The sequence below is a fragment of the Heliangelus exortis genome, chromosome 5 (assembly GCF_036169615.1).
Source record: "Heliangelus exortis chromosome 5, bHelExo1.hap1, whole genome shotgun sequence".
Lineage (NCBI taxonomy): Eukaryota > Metazoa > Chordata > Aves > Apodiformes > Trochilidae > Heliangelus > Heliangelus exortis.
In genome coordinates, this window is record NC_092426.1 from 29,295,060 (window position 1) to 29,312,195 (window position 17,136).

The 17,136-nt window shown below is 38.5% G+C and overlaps 1 protein-coding gene across 1 annotated transcript in view; it reads right to left on the reverse strand.

Annotated features, from left to right (window-relative positions):
* The window catches only part of AQR (aquarius intron-binding spliceosomal factor), a 58,635-nt gene that overhangs the window by 23,666 nt on the left and 17,833 nt on the right, over positions 1-17,136 (reverse strand). Inside the window, exons 17-24 of the mRNA XM_071744295.1 lie at positions 16,797-16,975; positions 14,809-14,976; positions 14,219-14,388; positions 7,689-7,930; positions 5,938-6,084; positions 5,365-5,434; positions 2,776-2,886; positions 1,095-1,204 (exon numbers count right to left, since the gene is read on the reverse strand). Coding sequence (XP_071600396.1) covers positions 1,095-1,204; positions 2,776-2,886; positions 5,365-5,434; positions 5,938-6,084; positions 7,689-7,930; positions 14,219-14,388; positions 14,809-14,976; positions 16,797-16,975 — 1,197 coding nt within the window. The remainder of the gene's footprint in view (positions 1-1,094; positions 1,205-2,775; positions 2,887-5,364; positions 5,435-5,937; positions 6,085-7,688; positions 7,931-14,218; positions 14,389-14,808; positions 14,977-16,796; positions 16,976-17,136) is intronic.

A 17,136-nucleotide genomic window follows, 5' to 3' on the forward strand; every position in this document is an offset into this window, starting at 1 on the left:
GGGTACACATCCAGGGGCACTTGTGGACTGGACCGAGGACCACTCCAATGCCTTGAAGCAGGCTGACAACCGGCTATGCGGATTGGCGAGACGCCACCCACCCCATCGGAGTGTGGGTATGCAGGACTTCACGAACAAAAGAATACCTGGGGAACGCAAACAATCTGACTTATAACCGAGACTCTACAAGATCAGAGTCTATAGCTATTTTAGAATGGCTATTCCCTCCCCATACACCTCAGAAGGGCATATGGCAAAAAACCGAGGTAATAGCATTCCTCATACAGAAGGCACGCCAGCGCTGCCTGGAAGTAGACAGCCAAGAACCGGAGTGGATCAACATCCCAATCAAAACCACCGATTTTGACTGGATGCTACAACACTCCAAGCCTCTACAGCTCGCCCTACTTGGTTATCCCGGCGAGGTGCGTCATGATGGCCCAAAACATCAGCGATTACAAGCTATCAGCCAGTTCCAGTGGCTTGAGCAACCGACCAGACCAGTACCACCGGCTCTGAACAACGAGGCACCACACAACTAAGATCTTCGCGTATCTGTCATCTTTTCCCCCATAAAAACTTAAAAAAAAAAAACAAAACAAAAAAACAAACAAAAAAAAAAGCAATTTTGTAATTAAGCAATATTCGGAAGAATTAAGTTTAATAACATGTTTCTATTTATGTATGCAATATTCATCATGTTATCAGAAATGATATCATGCTTGCACAAAAACTTTCTAACCGCAAAAACCTACCTTTACTATTTAACTGTATCTCAAAAAACAAATCAATTCTATAAAATGTCTATGAGCCAAGAATTATTCAAGAAGCTGAGTTTGTGAACAAAAAACTGCCCAATTCTGCCCTTGGACTCCCAAGAGAACACAATTTCTTTGGTGAATAAGAATTAAAATTACTTAATTCTGTATTGAAAACAAATGTACTCTGCATTATTGGCATTCAAGAATATGAGAAAGGTAAAATTTGTCAAGCATAGCTCCTTGCCCATTTACAGGGGAGGCAGAATGGGTTCAACACATTCATCTTATTTCTGTGTTTATGCACGAGTTTATCATTAGCACCTCCTTTCTCACCTGCTGAAATCTTTCTCTGTCTCTAACTCCTCTTCTCCATGACCCAGACGCAGGAGGTGGCGCTCATCGATGTCTAGAGCCATGATTTTTTCAAAGAGCTGGTTCAAGGCCTAAAGATTGAGAAGAAAAAGTAGTTTTTACACATTCAGATGGTCTTGCAGGGAAAAACTGAAGACTTACTGGTAAGTCACCTAGGGAATTATGCCTATTTTGGTATACATGGAATCCAGAGAACACATGAAGTTAATACTGAAGAAGCTGGAGTTCTTAATCTTGACAACTTGGAAATGAGCCTACTGAAAATGATGTATTTGTTTATTTTACACAACAATTAAATGTGATTTTATAATTTAGAAACAATTTTACTATTTGATTCAATCACCTAGCTAACTTACCTGATAAAGCTATCAGTTTCCAAAGCTGCCTCAAAAGCACAGTTTGCAAACATTGATTTTGTTACATGAGTTTAAGCCATTAACTTTCACTGTACCTTGGAAGACTGATCTGGTGCTGACAGGCAGGTTCTGTGATTCTATTCCATAAGAATACACATTTTTTCATAAACTCAACTTCAAAGTGTACTACCTGTCCTGCCCTAAACGTTTCATCCTAAAGGTTTCATATCAACTACCCAGGTCTGTGTATTTCAAAGGAGTAAGTTTGTGAGCACTGGATCTTCAAGTTCTAAATTAAGAATAAACACAAGCAAGCTCCACTTATACTTCAAGTCAGCTGGAAGTCATGCAGAGATGTTGCATGTTATGCACCAAGACATAAGGATGGAATTCTGCTAAGATATTTAATTTTCTGAAGTACAATTTCAAGTTCGTGCTCTCATATAAGTCTTGTCTGGTAAGAAGAGTTTCCAACATGCCTCAAATTATTTCCTCCCTATTCTTCTAAACAGACAAGCTCTCAAACCTCTCTCTCTCCTTTTCCCATTACTTTTCTGCAACCTGTTGCAGACTGGACTGTATTATTCCAGCTTCTAAGTCCTCACCAAAAAGAAGTCACATCCAACATTCTATGATTAAAAACAAGTGTATAATCTTGCTTTGCTGGACAAAGATGAAATGTTTTCAAAGTCACATGTTCAGTTAAAATAACTCCTAACTGAGATGAGGCCAATTAGGGGGACCAGGAAATAGATTACCCTGGTTCCCAAATAAATCCTTCCAAACCAGATGGAGATAGAGAAAGAGTCTCTTAACTTAGCTTCTATCACTTAATATTACTATTATTTTATATATATTTGAGAATTAGTAGCTAGGCTCTACCTCTTATGAATGGGAAGCAGGCATTCAGCTGAAGAGATCATGGTACTTTTCATGCCCTCCGTTAGAAGCATGAAGCACAGAGCAACCAGTGCCTGAGAAAGTTAGTTAGCAAAAATCTGGCATGGATGCAGTCAATGTGCAAAAGTAAGAACTATGCAGACATTTCTATTCAAAATACTTCCTAGTATCTACCCAACCAGTTAAATATATTGAAAAATTCTGATAAATTGCTCAGAACTACTAAATCTGAAATTCAAAAATTTAATTACACATTATGAAACTGGCAGAACTGCACACAAGCCAACTCAGGTTCTCAAGAGACAACTCAAAGCTACTGATCTCAATGCTTGCTGTGCTTCTTTACTTCAGTTACAGCAAAAAGTCACACAGGACTGACAATTTACCTGATTTGAGTGGGTAACTATCAGAGTTCGTTGTTCTGGGAAATTATGATAAAGATTGGATATTATCTGGACTGCTACATCAGTTTTTCCAGTACCAGGTGGACCCACTACCTAAAACCAAAACAAGAAAAGAAATTAAAACCAAATAAAATCAACACACAATCTCTCAGAATATTGCATAAGCCAGCAATATAACCTGTTGGGAAAAAGCAGAACAAGATCACAAGACACCAACTTTACACATTAACAACAAAAAATCTACTGTTTAGTGTACAATTGCTTGCTTGTGAACTTCTACAACACATACATATACCATGAAATACTCAAACCAATGCTAAGGTGGATTTCTGTCTAAGAGGAATATGGTAAATTATTTGCTGGCTTTTGTGAACTTCAAGAACAAACACAAAACACCATGCAAGATTAATTCAGGCAGGAATCTGCCTGATTTATGATAAGGGTAGTAATCCAGCATATGAAACTACTCCATTTAGCAACCCATGAAAGCAACTCTCAGAACAAAGGCTGTTAAGCCTCAGGACAGACTAAACAGAGGAAATTATGAAAAAAAGGCATCAAAACACAACTGAGAAAGAATAAGGTGAGGAAGATATAAAGAACAAGGAACAAAAAGAGTCTATTATTTTTATTTACTCAAAATTTACTACTGATGTTATAGAAGTAATGCTGACAGTTAATGTTTTCATAGGCTCGATGATACCAACATCCAAAAACTGACGTTATAAAGCATCTCAAAGGAAACTGTTCACCATTAAGTAGCACAGAATAGTAGCTTTTATATATTTTTATCTACAAATAAATTTATAAATTCATATGAAATTACACTTGCTTTACGTCAAGAATTTCATTGATAACTGGATTCAAAAGCAAATATGATTGTGCTTCTCAAAGATGGCAGAAATACACCACAAAATGACACAAAACAAAACATGTAATATTTGCGTAACTGTTTTCTCAAGTCTGCCTTCTCTAACTGTGAAAAATTATTTGATATAGTTTAAAAAATTTAAAAATTGGAAATATAACATCAAAACCAAAAAGCTAATTTTGTCATTGTATTGTTCTTTTGACCAAACAGACGCTCATTCTCTAACCTCTTAAAAATCAACAAATATGATTTTAGCAGAAAAACTGAAATTATGTAACAACTATCTTCCCAAATATTTATGAAAGCTGATGGAATATCAGGCACAGGAAGTTACTTAGCTTCTTTAGAGCCCTCCAAAAGTGAGGTAGATGATAGTTTATAATGCCTTATACACTTGCATCAGAAGGTCATTAATAGCTCGACAAATATTAATCTATACCAAGACACAGTACGCAAAGATAATTTAAAAAAATAAGACAGAAACAAAACGTAGGTGACTTACAGAACCCCTGTCTAGTATTTTGCATGTTAATTATATACTATAAAATAACAGCAAAGATTTTTAATTACTCACTCTTCTTCCCTACTGACAATACTATTGATAGAAATAAGTACTCCAATAGGTATTACACAAATGTTCTAATTATGTAAAACCTAGCAGTTCAAGTAATTCCAAAAAGCCCTTCCAACACTGTTTAATAACAGATTTAAAGCATTTATCACTGTGCTATTTTCAAAGCATTCAAGAAAGAGACCTTTAATTCCTAAATCAGCAACCAGAAATTTCTGCTGTGCTCTACAATACTCAAAAACAGTGGCAAGAACTCAGTTAATTTGATAGACATTTATGACACTACTAATTCTGTGATCCTGTGTAATTTCAGCCCACCTAGTCAGACAGGCACAAAAAGCACACAGCTCCACTGAAGTTCATTTTTTCCTCTGCCATGTATCTTTTGTGTGCTAGCTATAAAGCATATAGGGAGTGGTAAACATAAAGAGGAAGAGGCAGAGTATTATACTAATGAATATCAATACAAAAACCTAAAAATTAGCATTATTGTGTACAGAGACCAAGAAGTAATCAAGAGTATCAGAGAAAAGCCAGTCATATTCCATGGAGTCACTATTAGGACACAGTGTACTTCAACTCAAAGACACGTACTTGTAGTCAAAGTGTAATTGTACCTTAAAGATCTGTGCAGAAACTCACTGATCAAAAACTATTTTCATAATAAATCTACCACTTTGATTTGTAACTTCCTATTCAAGAAGTCAGCAGGATATAAAGGATTGCATATTACATTTCTCAAGACAGCAGAAAGAAAAGGTCACTGAAGACAATTCAAGAGCTTTCATTTCCTTTAATGGAGTTGGTCAAACTATAAATTATGCAAGTAATTTAAAACAGCCAAAAATTACAATCATGGCAAAAGCCTAAAACTAGCAACTCAACCACTGGAAAAATAGATTCAGCTGTGGAAAGTCTTCAGCCACTGAAACACAGAATACAGTTATACATAGATCAAATGTGTTTGGGAAAACATTGATGCTTTGTCTGTTGATTTTTCTTATTTTAATCTATTAATACAAGTGACCTCAGCGAGGCTAAAGAAAGGGGCATTCCTGGTATTTCACTGGAAGCATGTAAAGCCAGAATCAAATAAGTAGGAGTATAAAATCCTTTAAAATATTCTTACCATGGTCAGCCCAGGCTGCATTCCTGCACGTATAGCTTCAATCTGAGTATGGGTAAATTGAATAGTGTTGCTGTAAGAATGCAAAACAGGATCAGAGAACTGAAAAATTTTGGCAATAGTTCTGATAAATCATACTTGTTAAAACAATTTCACAGTTAAAACTATGTGCTTGAAAACACCACAGTATGATAATTTCTATGCAAGAAAGTAAATCATGCTCCTCATATGACAACAAAATCAACCCATCTGTAAGACTGAGCCTCTCTAGTTGCTACTTGCTGAGAATGCTGTAAAAATACTTAGGTATCATTCTCTTAATATTCAAACACACATCCTGACACAATAGTAGGAGACAGTATTTCTCATTGTTCTTCAAGGGAATTTTTTAAATAGAGAGGATCTAACAGATTCATTTCAATATAAATAAAACAGTCATATACTCAAATCTTCTTTTAGCAACGAAATCAAAATGGCATTTGCTTTATAATAAACAGTATTATTTTCAAGTATTTCTGAAAATGAACAGCTCTGCATGTGTTACCATTTGTAAATAAGTTCTCATCCATTTATTACCGTTTTGGTTGATTATAAGGATATGGACCCCTGTTTGGAATGACATGAGGCTCTACAATCAGTGTTTTAGCTTCTTCAGGTTTTTCCTCACTTCCATCTTCTACTTTCCTTTTCTTTGCTTTACCTCCCTTTACTGGGAAAGTTATCCTGTAAGACATAATTTAAGACAACACTTCAACATGTTCTCTGGGATACCAGACTGTCTTAGAAGCTGACATGAAGTTTGTAGCAGGCTTTCACATAATAGGAAAACAAGAGCTACAGATGGCAAAGTATTAGGGAAGGTCAGGAAAAGGATTGACAACTAAACTTATGAAGCCGATTTTAAGAAAGCATATTTTATAAAAAGTATTTAAAAAGTGCCCTTTACATAAGATGAATAGCCAGTAGTGCTGAGAGACAGCTGGAAAAACAATGAAAGCAAAGAACTCATAAATGAAAATGGAAGGGACAGAACTGAATTATAGAAAGACACTGCTACTATCTGCTCAGCAGTAATTACTTTTTTTTTTTTTCTAGAACTCCTGCACATTTATTACCTTTCTACCTTATTACACATTCACTACTGCTCCAACAGATGCTATCTTTTATCCTCCAAATTCAACTTTTTTATAGCTATCTGTATCATATATTAGAAAGTTTCTCTAATTCAGAAACAAATCACAGTGAAGGAATTCCAATGGCTACCCAATTATCTTGAGACAACCATGCAGACATTTTTAACAGCTATAATCTCTTCAATGCCTTTACAGGACAAATTAAGCAGCAGGAAAGCAATAGCTCTTAGTGAAGAGGAACCTATGTTTTAATCTATGAAGTGAAAATGAACATCAGTTCATTGAAGTAAGCTGTGTGTGGTATCTTGTCTTGAAACCTTCAGACTTTTTTCATTATATTGTGCTAGTGCCTTCTCTTAAAATATTCTAAAAGCAGGGTTTCAAAAAAAAAAAAAAAAAAAAAAAAATCACTAAAATTACATCCCTGCTTTTCAAGATGCAATTTAGCCATGATAAGAGCTAAGTGGTGGAAAGAAAAACTAGAAAGGTTTCTTCCTTTCTAGTCTAACCTACTCCTTCAAAAAGACACAGTTCCTTCAGCCCAGCTGAAGTAACTATGCTCCAGCACTGTGAAAATCATTTGACATATTCCAAGGAGGTCTACCAGGAGGTACAGAACTGTCAAGTGAAAAAAGGCTGAAGAGCACCAGTGAAACAAAACATGTAAGTCTGACTTAGCAGTCACACAGGTAAGCATCCTATTTCAAAAACCATTTCTAAAATAAAATCAGCAATATGGAAGTGCAGACTTAATTCTTTATTTTAACTCAATGGTGTTTCCAAAAGCTCACGTTTTAGGTTTGATGTAGAAATTGCTGTTGTTGGCTTGCTTTAATGAGACACATAAGCAAACAATGTAATTTAAAAATTTTAAGCTGAGAAGACCAGATACCAAAATGCAGAACTGAATAGTGCACATCTTGATTCTATCTACTGCATGCTGTTGCTTTTCCTACATATTCCATAGGGTGATCTACAAGCAGTGCTCTGATATCTTTTTGTACAACAGAGCAGAAGCTGGTCCTGACCCTAACTGTAGCACAGTTATCTCTGTCATGGTACTATCTGTATCTTAATATTAACACCTTTCCTTAAAAAGAAGAGCACCTCCCTCCAACCACTGAACTCAACTCCACCTGGCAAAGCAATTCAGCAAGAACACCAGACCAGGAGAAATTGAAATTTTGAGATCACCTGAAGGGGGGGATTTGCAGATCTGGATTGTCAACAGTCACTTTAATATTGTACCCAGGAAAGCTGGCTTTTAAGTGATCAATGGACAGGAAAGTGTCATTAAAATCCAGAGTTGCAATCTGATTTGGCATTTTTGAATAGTGTGCACTACTTGGGTCTCCATATCCGAGAATGATGTCATGCAGCCAGTCAGGAACCACACAATCTGTGTTCATCAAGTTCCTAATAGTCTCCAGAACTGCCTGCAGATTAGAAAAAAATGAAAAAATTATTTTAGAGATTTCATTTTTACCAAGAAAACACAACATACTAAAGAATAATCAGGGCTATTCTAAGATGCCAGTTTGTAACAGTCTTTAGTTGACAAGCGTTTGGTTAGATTGAGTAAATATAAATGCAGCATATATATATATATATATCTATGGGACAAAATACCAGTGTCAAGCCATGTAATTCTTGTAACCATCCTATTAGTAAAGAGCTAGTAAAGAAGATACAATCATGTTTTCATTCCAAAACACTCAGAGAAGAAAAGGAAGGCATAGTTCAAAACAATCTCTGAGCAAAATTGTCTGCCATGGCCCTAACTTATCCTGCTTTTACAATGAACAAACAATTCACATTTTATCAATAGCTACACAAGTTTTTGCTTAATGTTCTCCAGGACTTCCATAAGGTCACACTGTTTATACCAAATATGCATTAAAAATCCTCTCTGGTTATAGCATGGTGCACATCAGGTTTCTATGCAGTCTTGCACTTTTCTTGCTTCTCAGTCCTTTCTTTCCTCTCCTAAGTTCACCCATCCAGAAGACAAATGGCAATTCCAGAGTCCCCAACACTTTCCACACACACTCTAAAAAACATCAGCTTTGTAGATATTGACTGAGCTAACAATTTCTAGATGTGGCAAATCGTAAGCACTGCATCAGGCTTTTTGAGGACTACAGACAGGGCATTTTAAACAATTACTCTGTACTTTGACCAGCACAAAAATCCTTTTTAGTGCAATGCACAACTGTATGGCAAATGAATGCCTCAGCCATCCTAAAACCTAAATCCAGTTCTTACTAGGAATCTAAAAAATTTAAGAACACCCTCAATCAGCTTAAGATTTCTTCTTCAACTCTAGAAATTTCATACCTGCAGCCAGCTAGGGATTCCTTCCAGAAGCTTGCTCTTTATCCCCAAATTAATTTCTGTACTCATCTGTAGTTATGTCAGTATTTTCCTTGAAAACAGCAATGCTCCAGAACCTGAAGGTAGGCATTTTAACTAAGATGTAGGTGAATTTTAGTCTTCCTGTTAAAGAGCTACTTCTGTGGCAAATTTTCAACGACCTTACTTAAAACTTGGTCTTAGGACATCACACATATGCTCTTCAGCAGAAGAAACAGAAGACATGAAATCTGCATTGAGCCTCCAACTCACTATGCTATCAAGCATGGATACAAATGGATGGGAAACAGTGCATCAACAGTCCACATCAGGACATAATACAGGCCTTTTAAATGCCAATCTTGTATAGAAAAGTCAGCCAAAACTAAAGCAAAGAATTTTATTCTGATAGTCTAAATACATGTATCTAGCTCCGAAAAGTAGGATTCTCTGCCCTTTTTTTCCTGCTTGTGTTGTATCATTCCAAGAACATGTCACTGGTCACTGTGCCATTGTAATGTGGTCATCATTCCTGCTTCAACTTCTACAGAGATTCTAATTCTTCCCCTCTGCTCAGCATGGGTGAGAGCATACCTGGAGTGCTGTGCCCAGTGCAGAGCCTCACAGGACAAGAGACACAGACACAGTGGTGTTGCGTGAGGCGAATCTCGCCGTGAGCGTGAGCTCGGTTCGCGAACAGAGTCAATCGAGCTAGTGTTGGTTCGGGTTATTATCAGTGAACTAACTTCGATCCGCCTGGCTCTGGGACCTGCTGGAACCACACCCTGCTGAACCCGGGCATGCGCACCTGGGCCAGCCCCAACTGGGCACAGGCGGGGCGAGCACCATCCGGGCCCATCACCCGGCAAGTCTTGGTACCTGCTGCCTACATTTCCCCCCCCTTTTTTTTTTCCTTTTTTTTTTTTTCTTTAAGTTTTTATGGGGGAAAAGATGACAAATACGCGAAGATCTTAGTTGCGTGGTGCCTCGTTGTTCAGAGCCGGTGGTCCGCGGCGGGGCTGGGACATCATCCTCGTCGTCCATCAGGGTGGGTGGGTTCCTGTACTGCTGAAAAGCTGGGCGATGTTCGACGTCCCGCTTCTCTATTAGTTGCACGGCCCGAGTGACCTGGTCTTGCAGGGCCGATATCTTGTCTTCCAGCGCAGATACTGCTGCTGGTTGAGGGGCTGCTTTTTTCTCTGCAGCCTTCCATGGGGCCGGGGGCGGCGGCGGGGGTAACTCTCCGCGGCAGCCCGAGGTGCTGCAAGCCGCGGTTTCCGCCCCATCATTTTCCGGTGTTTCGACTTCCGGGCCGATATCCGATAGGAGTTCGGTCACAGTTTGGTGGGGCTTCCCGGACATGCCCTTTATGGCAGGCTTGCCACTGGTCAGCCCCAGACATACTTGCTCGTGTTTTCTTTCCTCCAGGGGTGACGCCGAGAGGGTCACAGCTGGCGCTCTCTCGGGCTCCTCCCCCTCAGAGGGTGGTGCCGAGGGGGTCGCGGCTGGCGCTCTCTCGGGCTCCTCCCCCTCGAAGGGTGGTGCCGAGGGGGTCGCAGCAGGCATTTCCTTCGGGGGAAATGCCTCGGTCTTTCGTAATGGAGCCGCGGCGGTGGCAATTGCCACTTCTATTTCGGCTTTCATAACAGCTAATAGATTGCAAACGACCCGCCAGGTGTTGTCCGCACCAATAATGTCGCCGTTGGTCTCCTTATAGTGGAGACTTGCCAGCAGATTATACACCTCCCCCCAGAGGTCCCAGGCGGTCTCAGGACCCGGGTAGCGGAGGGGTTCCTGCCTTTCTGCCTGGGCTACAATGTGCTCGGCAATGGCGGTGCCGGTAGGTTTGCTTGCAAAGGATCCCATCATCGGTTTTACTGATGTCGATGTCGAAGAAAGAGAAGAAAAAGTTTCTCTTACCCGAATCTTTCGGGGTATCGAACGGTCTGTGGAGAAGGGTCACTTTCGGACGAAACGCTCGGGGAGACGGTTTAGACCAAAATTGTTGCCCGCATTCTCCACCAGATGTTGCGTGAGGCGAATCTCGCCGTGAGCGTAAGCTCGGTTCGCGAACAGAGTCAATCGAGCTAGTGTTGGTTCGGGTTATTATCAGTGAACTAACTTCGATCCGCCTGGCTCTGGGACCTGCTGGAACCACACCCTGCCGAACCCGGGCATGCGCACCTGGGCCAGCCCCAACTGGGCACAGGTGGGGCGAGCACCGTCCGGGCCCATCGCCCGGCAAGTCTTGGCACCTGCTGCCTACACAGTGGTGCTAGTCCAAAGGGCCAGCAATATGACAAAGGGATTTGAGAATCTGTCTTCTGAGAGGCTGAGACAGCTGGGATTGTTTAGCCCCAAGAAGAAGACTGAAGGGGTGATGGGGAACTTTATCAGTTTGCATAAAAATAGTAATACTAGGAGGAAGCTTCTCACAGTTGTGCCCCATGAAGGGATAAGAGGCAATAGACACAAACAGAGGAAATTCTACTTAAATACATGACAAAGTTTTTGCTGTGTGGGTTACTGCACTCAAATTCTGAAGCCTGAAGGTCCTGCAATTACTTCAGAGGCCCAAGACATAATGATGGATAAGCCCCATACTAAGAGTATTTATATTTTTGTTGCCAATATAAAACAAGTGTTTCTATCTTAAATGCATAGGAAGCATAGCATAACACAATTATGCTAAGAAAAACACAAGTCAGAAAACATGGCTTCTTTAGGCAGCATTTCTAAGTTCAGATGAACAGTTTCTCAGAGGAAAGTTTAATATGTCCTGAACAGCAAATGTACTGGTTTTGCATCATAAAAACTTCACTCCAGCTTTTGAAGAGTAACTTCTCCACATATAAAAATAGTAAGATTAGCTCTTGAAACACTGCTGACTGCAATGACATAGTGGTGCCACCTTCAGCAAACACATTGTATTTGCACCTCCACTGCTGTCACATCTGCTTAATTTACTAAGACTGCACAAGTGTTCTCTGTCATCCTTCCCACTATATCAGCTTAAAATTTCAAGCTGCCTTCTATCTGCTCAATACATTATCAACACTAATAAAACTGATACCTTGTTTTCTCCTATCAGTTTAAGTTAGAAAAGCTTAAGGAGGACATGGAATTCTTGTATCCAAACAAGGTAGCAATGTGATAAATCTGCAAATATCTTAGTTTGCCTTGACAAATGAATGTATGAGACTTAGGTAAAAATAGCAGAGAATGGTTTGCACTGTGATATGCCTGTGAATAAGCTGCAAGCAAACAGTCCAAATCTGAAAGCTACACTTAAATCTAACAGCAATTAAAAAAAACAAGTATTCACTGAAGCATATTCCTTCTACACACACAAAAGGGCACACATGTGAGTAAAAATATTGTTTGTGGTGTTGGCAGACCAGCAAGCTTTGGCTGGAGAGCACTTGTGCTTATAATGTAAAACAAACCTACCACAGGCACACAACACTAACAATCAGTTCTGGGTTTGGTAAATTTTATAGGACTCTGTATGATTCTACTTCCCATCCACACAGCTGGGTGCCACCAGACTGCTGTTTGCACACCACAACCTAATGTTTCACACCAAAGGCATCTTTCCAAATACAGAAAAGAAACAGACTTCCTGCCTCCCTCTTTATCCATCTGCAGAGAACTTGCTGCAGAATCCCTTAAAATGAATAACCATTATGCAACACGATTTGAAGACACTAAAAGAAAGGCAGTTTTTTGTTCATGTTGCATTTGCATAATGGAAAACCCAAGGAACATTAAAGATTCAAAGGTCCAAATGATCTAACAGCAAAGAAACTGAGAATGCATGCAAGAAATATTTTCATGTATACAAAATCATGCATGCTTACAGCAGAACAGGCCAACAGTATCTTGTGCTGCATTAGGAAGTTGTCAGCAGTCCAGGGGAGGTGCTCCTTTTGCTCTGCTCTAAAATGGTTTAGGTTGGAAGAGACCTTTAAAGGTCATTTAATCCAACCTTTTGTCCATAAGCACAAACAATTCCAACAAGATCAGGTTGCTCAGAGTCCCATTCAACCTGACCTGCATCTACCACCACCCTGGGCAACCTGCAGCAGTATTTCAACACCCTCACCATAAAAATACCTAGTCTGAATCTACCTTCATTTATTTTAAAACCATTACCTCTTGTTTGATTGCATCAGGCCCTGCCAAAAAGTTCATCCCCATATTCCTTCTAAGCCCTGTTTAAGTATGGGAATAAGGTCACCCCAGGGCTTTGTCTTTAACCTGAACAACCCAAACTTTATCAGCCTTTCCTCACAGGAGAGGTGCTCTGGCCTTCTGACTATTTCTGTGGCCACCCTCTGGACCTGCTTCAATAGGTCCATGTCTTTCATGTTCTGTTTCCTCCAGAGCTGGATGCACAACTCCAGGTGGTATCTCAGGAGAGCTGTGTAGAGGAGAAGAATCACCTAGATCTGGAGTTGACTTGCAATCTAAATTACTCAAAATCTGCGATCATGCCACCTGCCTGAAAAAGGTTACTAGGTCAAAATTAAATTTATATCAATTCACAATTCTGAAACTCAAATATACATTTCAACTTTGTTGAAAAGCTTTCCTCTTCTTGCTTCAACAGAGGGTAAGGAAAGCTAAGTCACTGACAAGCTTCCTGAAAAATCCACACTTGAGGATTTCACATGCAAAACTGAATTGAAGTTGTGTGCCTTTTATCTTACTTGTAGGCAACACACAGTATTGTAATGCATTAGCAATAGGTTTATTTTCAACTCTGACAAAATTCCCTGAAAGCTCTCTTGAGAATGAATATCCAAGGAAGTAAAATACCAAAAAACCATGCACTGCAACTGTGAGATAACTGTTAGGGAAGAAAAAATAGCACCATAAAGTCTACAAAGCTTTAGTTAGCATACAATCTGTTATATATCAGTACTGAAAGTGTGTCATCTGGTATCCTCCAAAGCCTACAAAGAAATTGAACCAGTGATGCTCCCAAAAGTTAACAAGTTTCTCTGATTTTCACCTTCTCACTAGTTACTCCTCCTTTTCCTGCAGTCCACTATTACATCAGATAAAAAATGATCCAAATGCTCACTTGATCCAAAAGGCTAAGTACAACTAACCTGTAGGCTACATGTTAAAAAACTGCAAATGTAATTTATTATACACTCAAGTGAAGTAGGAGTGTTCTGATTTTCAGTTACTTCCATATGTAACTACAGGGGAAAGTTATCACAACCTGAGTGATTTTAACTTCCCTGAAGTGATCCAATGCCACCTAAAAAGCCTTACTACGTGCAGCTAAAATGAACATATCTTATTATAGCTGGCATATTCACACAAAATCTTATCCTAAAAGTCAATGAGCAGTACCTTACCTTGAAATTGTTTTCTTTTGGTTTTCTTCTCATTATTATATTAAATGTCTCATAAACATCTTCTGCTCCATTTTGGATTGTATTGGTCATGTCTTGTTGATACTGGTTTGGGTCCAGAAATACTCTGTACGTTCTGCAATCCCCTTTAAGTCTTGGTTTGGGTTCAGGTCCTGCCCATAATGAAACAGTTAAGATCAGAATTAGTAGTGCTAAAAGCAGCTTCTCATTCAAACAGGTGATCCATAATATCTTCTCAGTAGTCTCTCATAACAAAACTGATTTCTGCATGGCATTACAAATATTCTTATTTCATGTTTCCATCCCATTTCTAATAGAGATTTTGAAAACAAAATATTTTATTCCTAAAACAAAAACATCATGGATTTATTTAACTAATCTCACTGCATTAGATTTTTGCAGAAGAAACTAGTTAACCTGTCATAGGACTGCTTGTGGAATTGTTTGGGTTTTTTTCGAGTAGGTAATTAATTCATTAAGCAACACTTAAAACAGAAGTTAAAGATTAGGCTATTAACACGCACACAGTAAAAAAGGACAACAAATCAAAAAAAAGTTTTGGTACATCATACCTTCTTCAATAACACGTCCTTTCTCATCCAACATGCCCTGGATTTCACAGCCTCTGACATACACCAGGCCAGTTTGCTCAACAAAAGGTCGGCGTCGGTCAAACTTGGTGCCGTAAGGTTGGGTGGGACGCACGGTAATCAGAAAGCAGACGTCGTGTTTGCGCAGACCTGGTTCCAAAATTCAGTGAGATTTGACTGAATGCCACTTTCCTTTTCCATTCCTCTATATATATGTACATTAGGATACACAAAAATTTCTTTTATAGAACATGAAGAGCAAAATGTGTTCATTTGAAAACATGTCTGTGACTTAAAGACTACAGAACCATAGAACATTGTCTTCTTTTCCACTGTGCTAACACACTAAAATCTGCCAGGATTTCAGATATGAGAAGAAGAAATTAACCCCTTTTTTCATCACAACACGACAAACTTATTAATGTCAAGATCATTCTTCTCCCAGTAATCTTATTTAGGTCACAAAAGCAAGATTTTCAGTCTTTTCTTGAAAGTAGTGTGTCATTAATCTCTCAATTTTGTCCTGGACTAACCTCCAAATTTATTTTTTTTTACAACACTAAGTACAGTGCCTAGAACTGTGTGCAAAATCCTAAACAGTTACTTCAGTTATCTACTTAACAAGGTAAATGGTCAGTTTAGTAAGTTACTTATTCTCCATGACACATTCCAGTTTATAAATTCTGGTATGCTTTGGTTGAGTGTTTTTTTCCTCAGTAGTAATATATTCTTGTGGAGTTACATTTGCTTTTGAGAGATCATTACTTCACTCTTTTTCATTCTGTGGAATTGCTGCCTAGCAAGTTATTCCCCCAGCATGCATTTGTGCAGTGACTTTTTCCTTAAGTCTAGTATTGTCATATTCATTCTTGTTGAATCACACCCTACCTTTAAAATGCAATTTTTCCAATTCGTTAATGTAATTTTGAACACTAAACCTATTTTTCCATTATACCTACACATTCTCATAGATCTCACAGCTGCAAAACTTCATAAACACATGCAGTATTTTTCTTACAAGACTTCTCATTACTCAGTGGATATTATTCAACTTAGAGCACTTGCATTAAGAGCCAATTATGTCAGATTAATGATTCATTAATTCTTCACCTCAGTTTTGATTAAATAAAAATGTCCTGATATCACAGAGGCTGTTGTAGTATTTTGAAAGCTACATGCACCACTATACAGGTACCCTAAGTTCAGTGAAGTCTGCCCCTATCTTCCTAGTTTTCCTGTTTTAATAGAAATCTAAATTCCTAAACTTACAACTTTTATTTATCACACAAACCAGCTTTAGAATTCGTGCTACATGACCTGTAATCACACTATGCAGCTCCAGCACATTTAACAGGTTTCTCTAACAAAAGAGAAGGCAGTGACATTTACTGATAATCCAAGTACAAGTACATGCTTCTATGTCACTTGCCAACACGGTCAACAAAAGTTCAACTCCCCAAGCAAAAGAAGTGTTGCCTGTGTAGATACTTATAAGAAACAGTGTTTATAAGAAACAGTATTCAGTACAGTCAGCCTATCCTAATAACATTCAAATGTACTGAAAACTATTAGTTTCAAATGAAATATATTAACACCTATCTCACACTCTCCACTACATGTTCAATAGGACATTATTAGCATGCATATTCATTTAAAATGCTACATAACTTATCCGTATTTCCTGTAAAAAGCAGAATGTTACAAGCTACAAACTGAACGACATCAGTCTGAAATAGTAGACATTCTGCTCCCAATGGATGCATAAATACTTTAACAACGTCAGTCTTCATTTCAGGAAAGTATAAATTACTTAAGCTTGGATTTTGAGTAACTGTCTTTTAAAAACAATGTATTAAGAATGGCAAATCTGTATCTTAGACAAAAAACTCCTTTCTTACAAATAAAATTGCAACACAATGTAATTTGACAAGCTTGTATTTTCAGCATCTTATTTCAAAGAATGTAAGTACCTTCCCATTCATCTTTGATATTATCTCGGACATTCAGATTAATTGTAACATCTGCTCGTACTCGCATGGGCCAGTTTTCACCAATATTGGGTTTTGCCACCTCCACCACTGTGAAAGAGACAATGGGTTGTGCCATCCTAGCCCATCCACCGAAGACCACACCTCCATATTCTGATAACCTAAAAAACAAACAAACAAGTCCATAAACCCAAACACCAAAATTGCATTAGGCATTATCTGATAAAAAACTCAGTCGTTTTTTTAAACTGTAAAATACACTCTTAAAAAATCATAACACATGATGGCAACATCTTATGGAAGAAGTTAGTATAAAATGTAG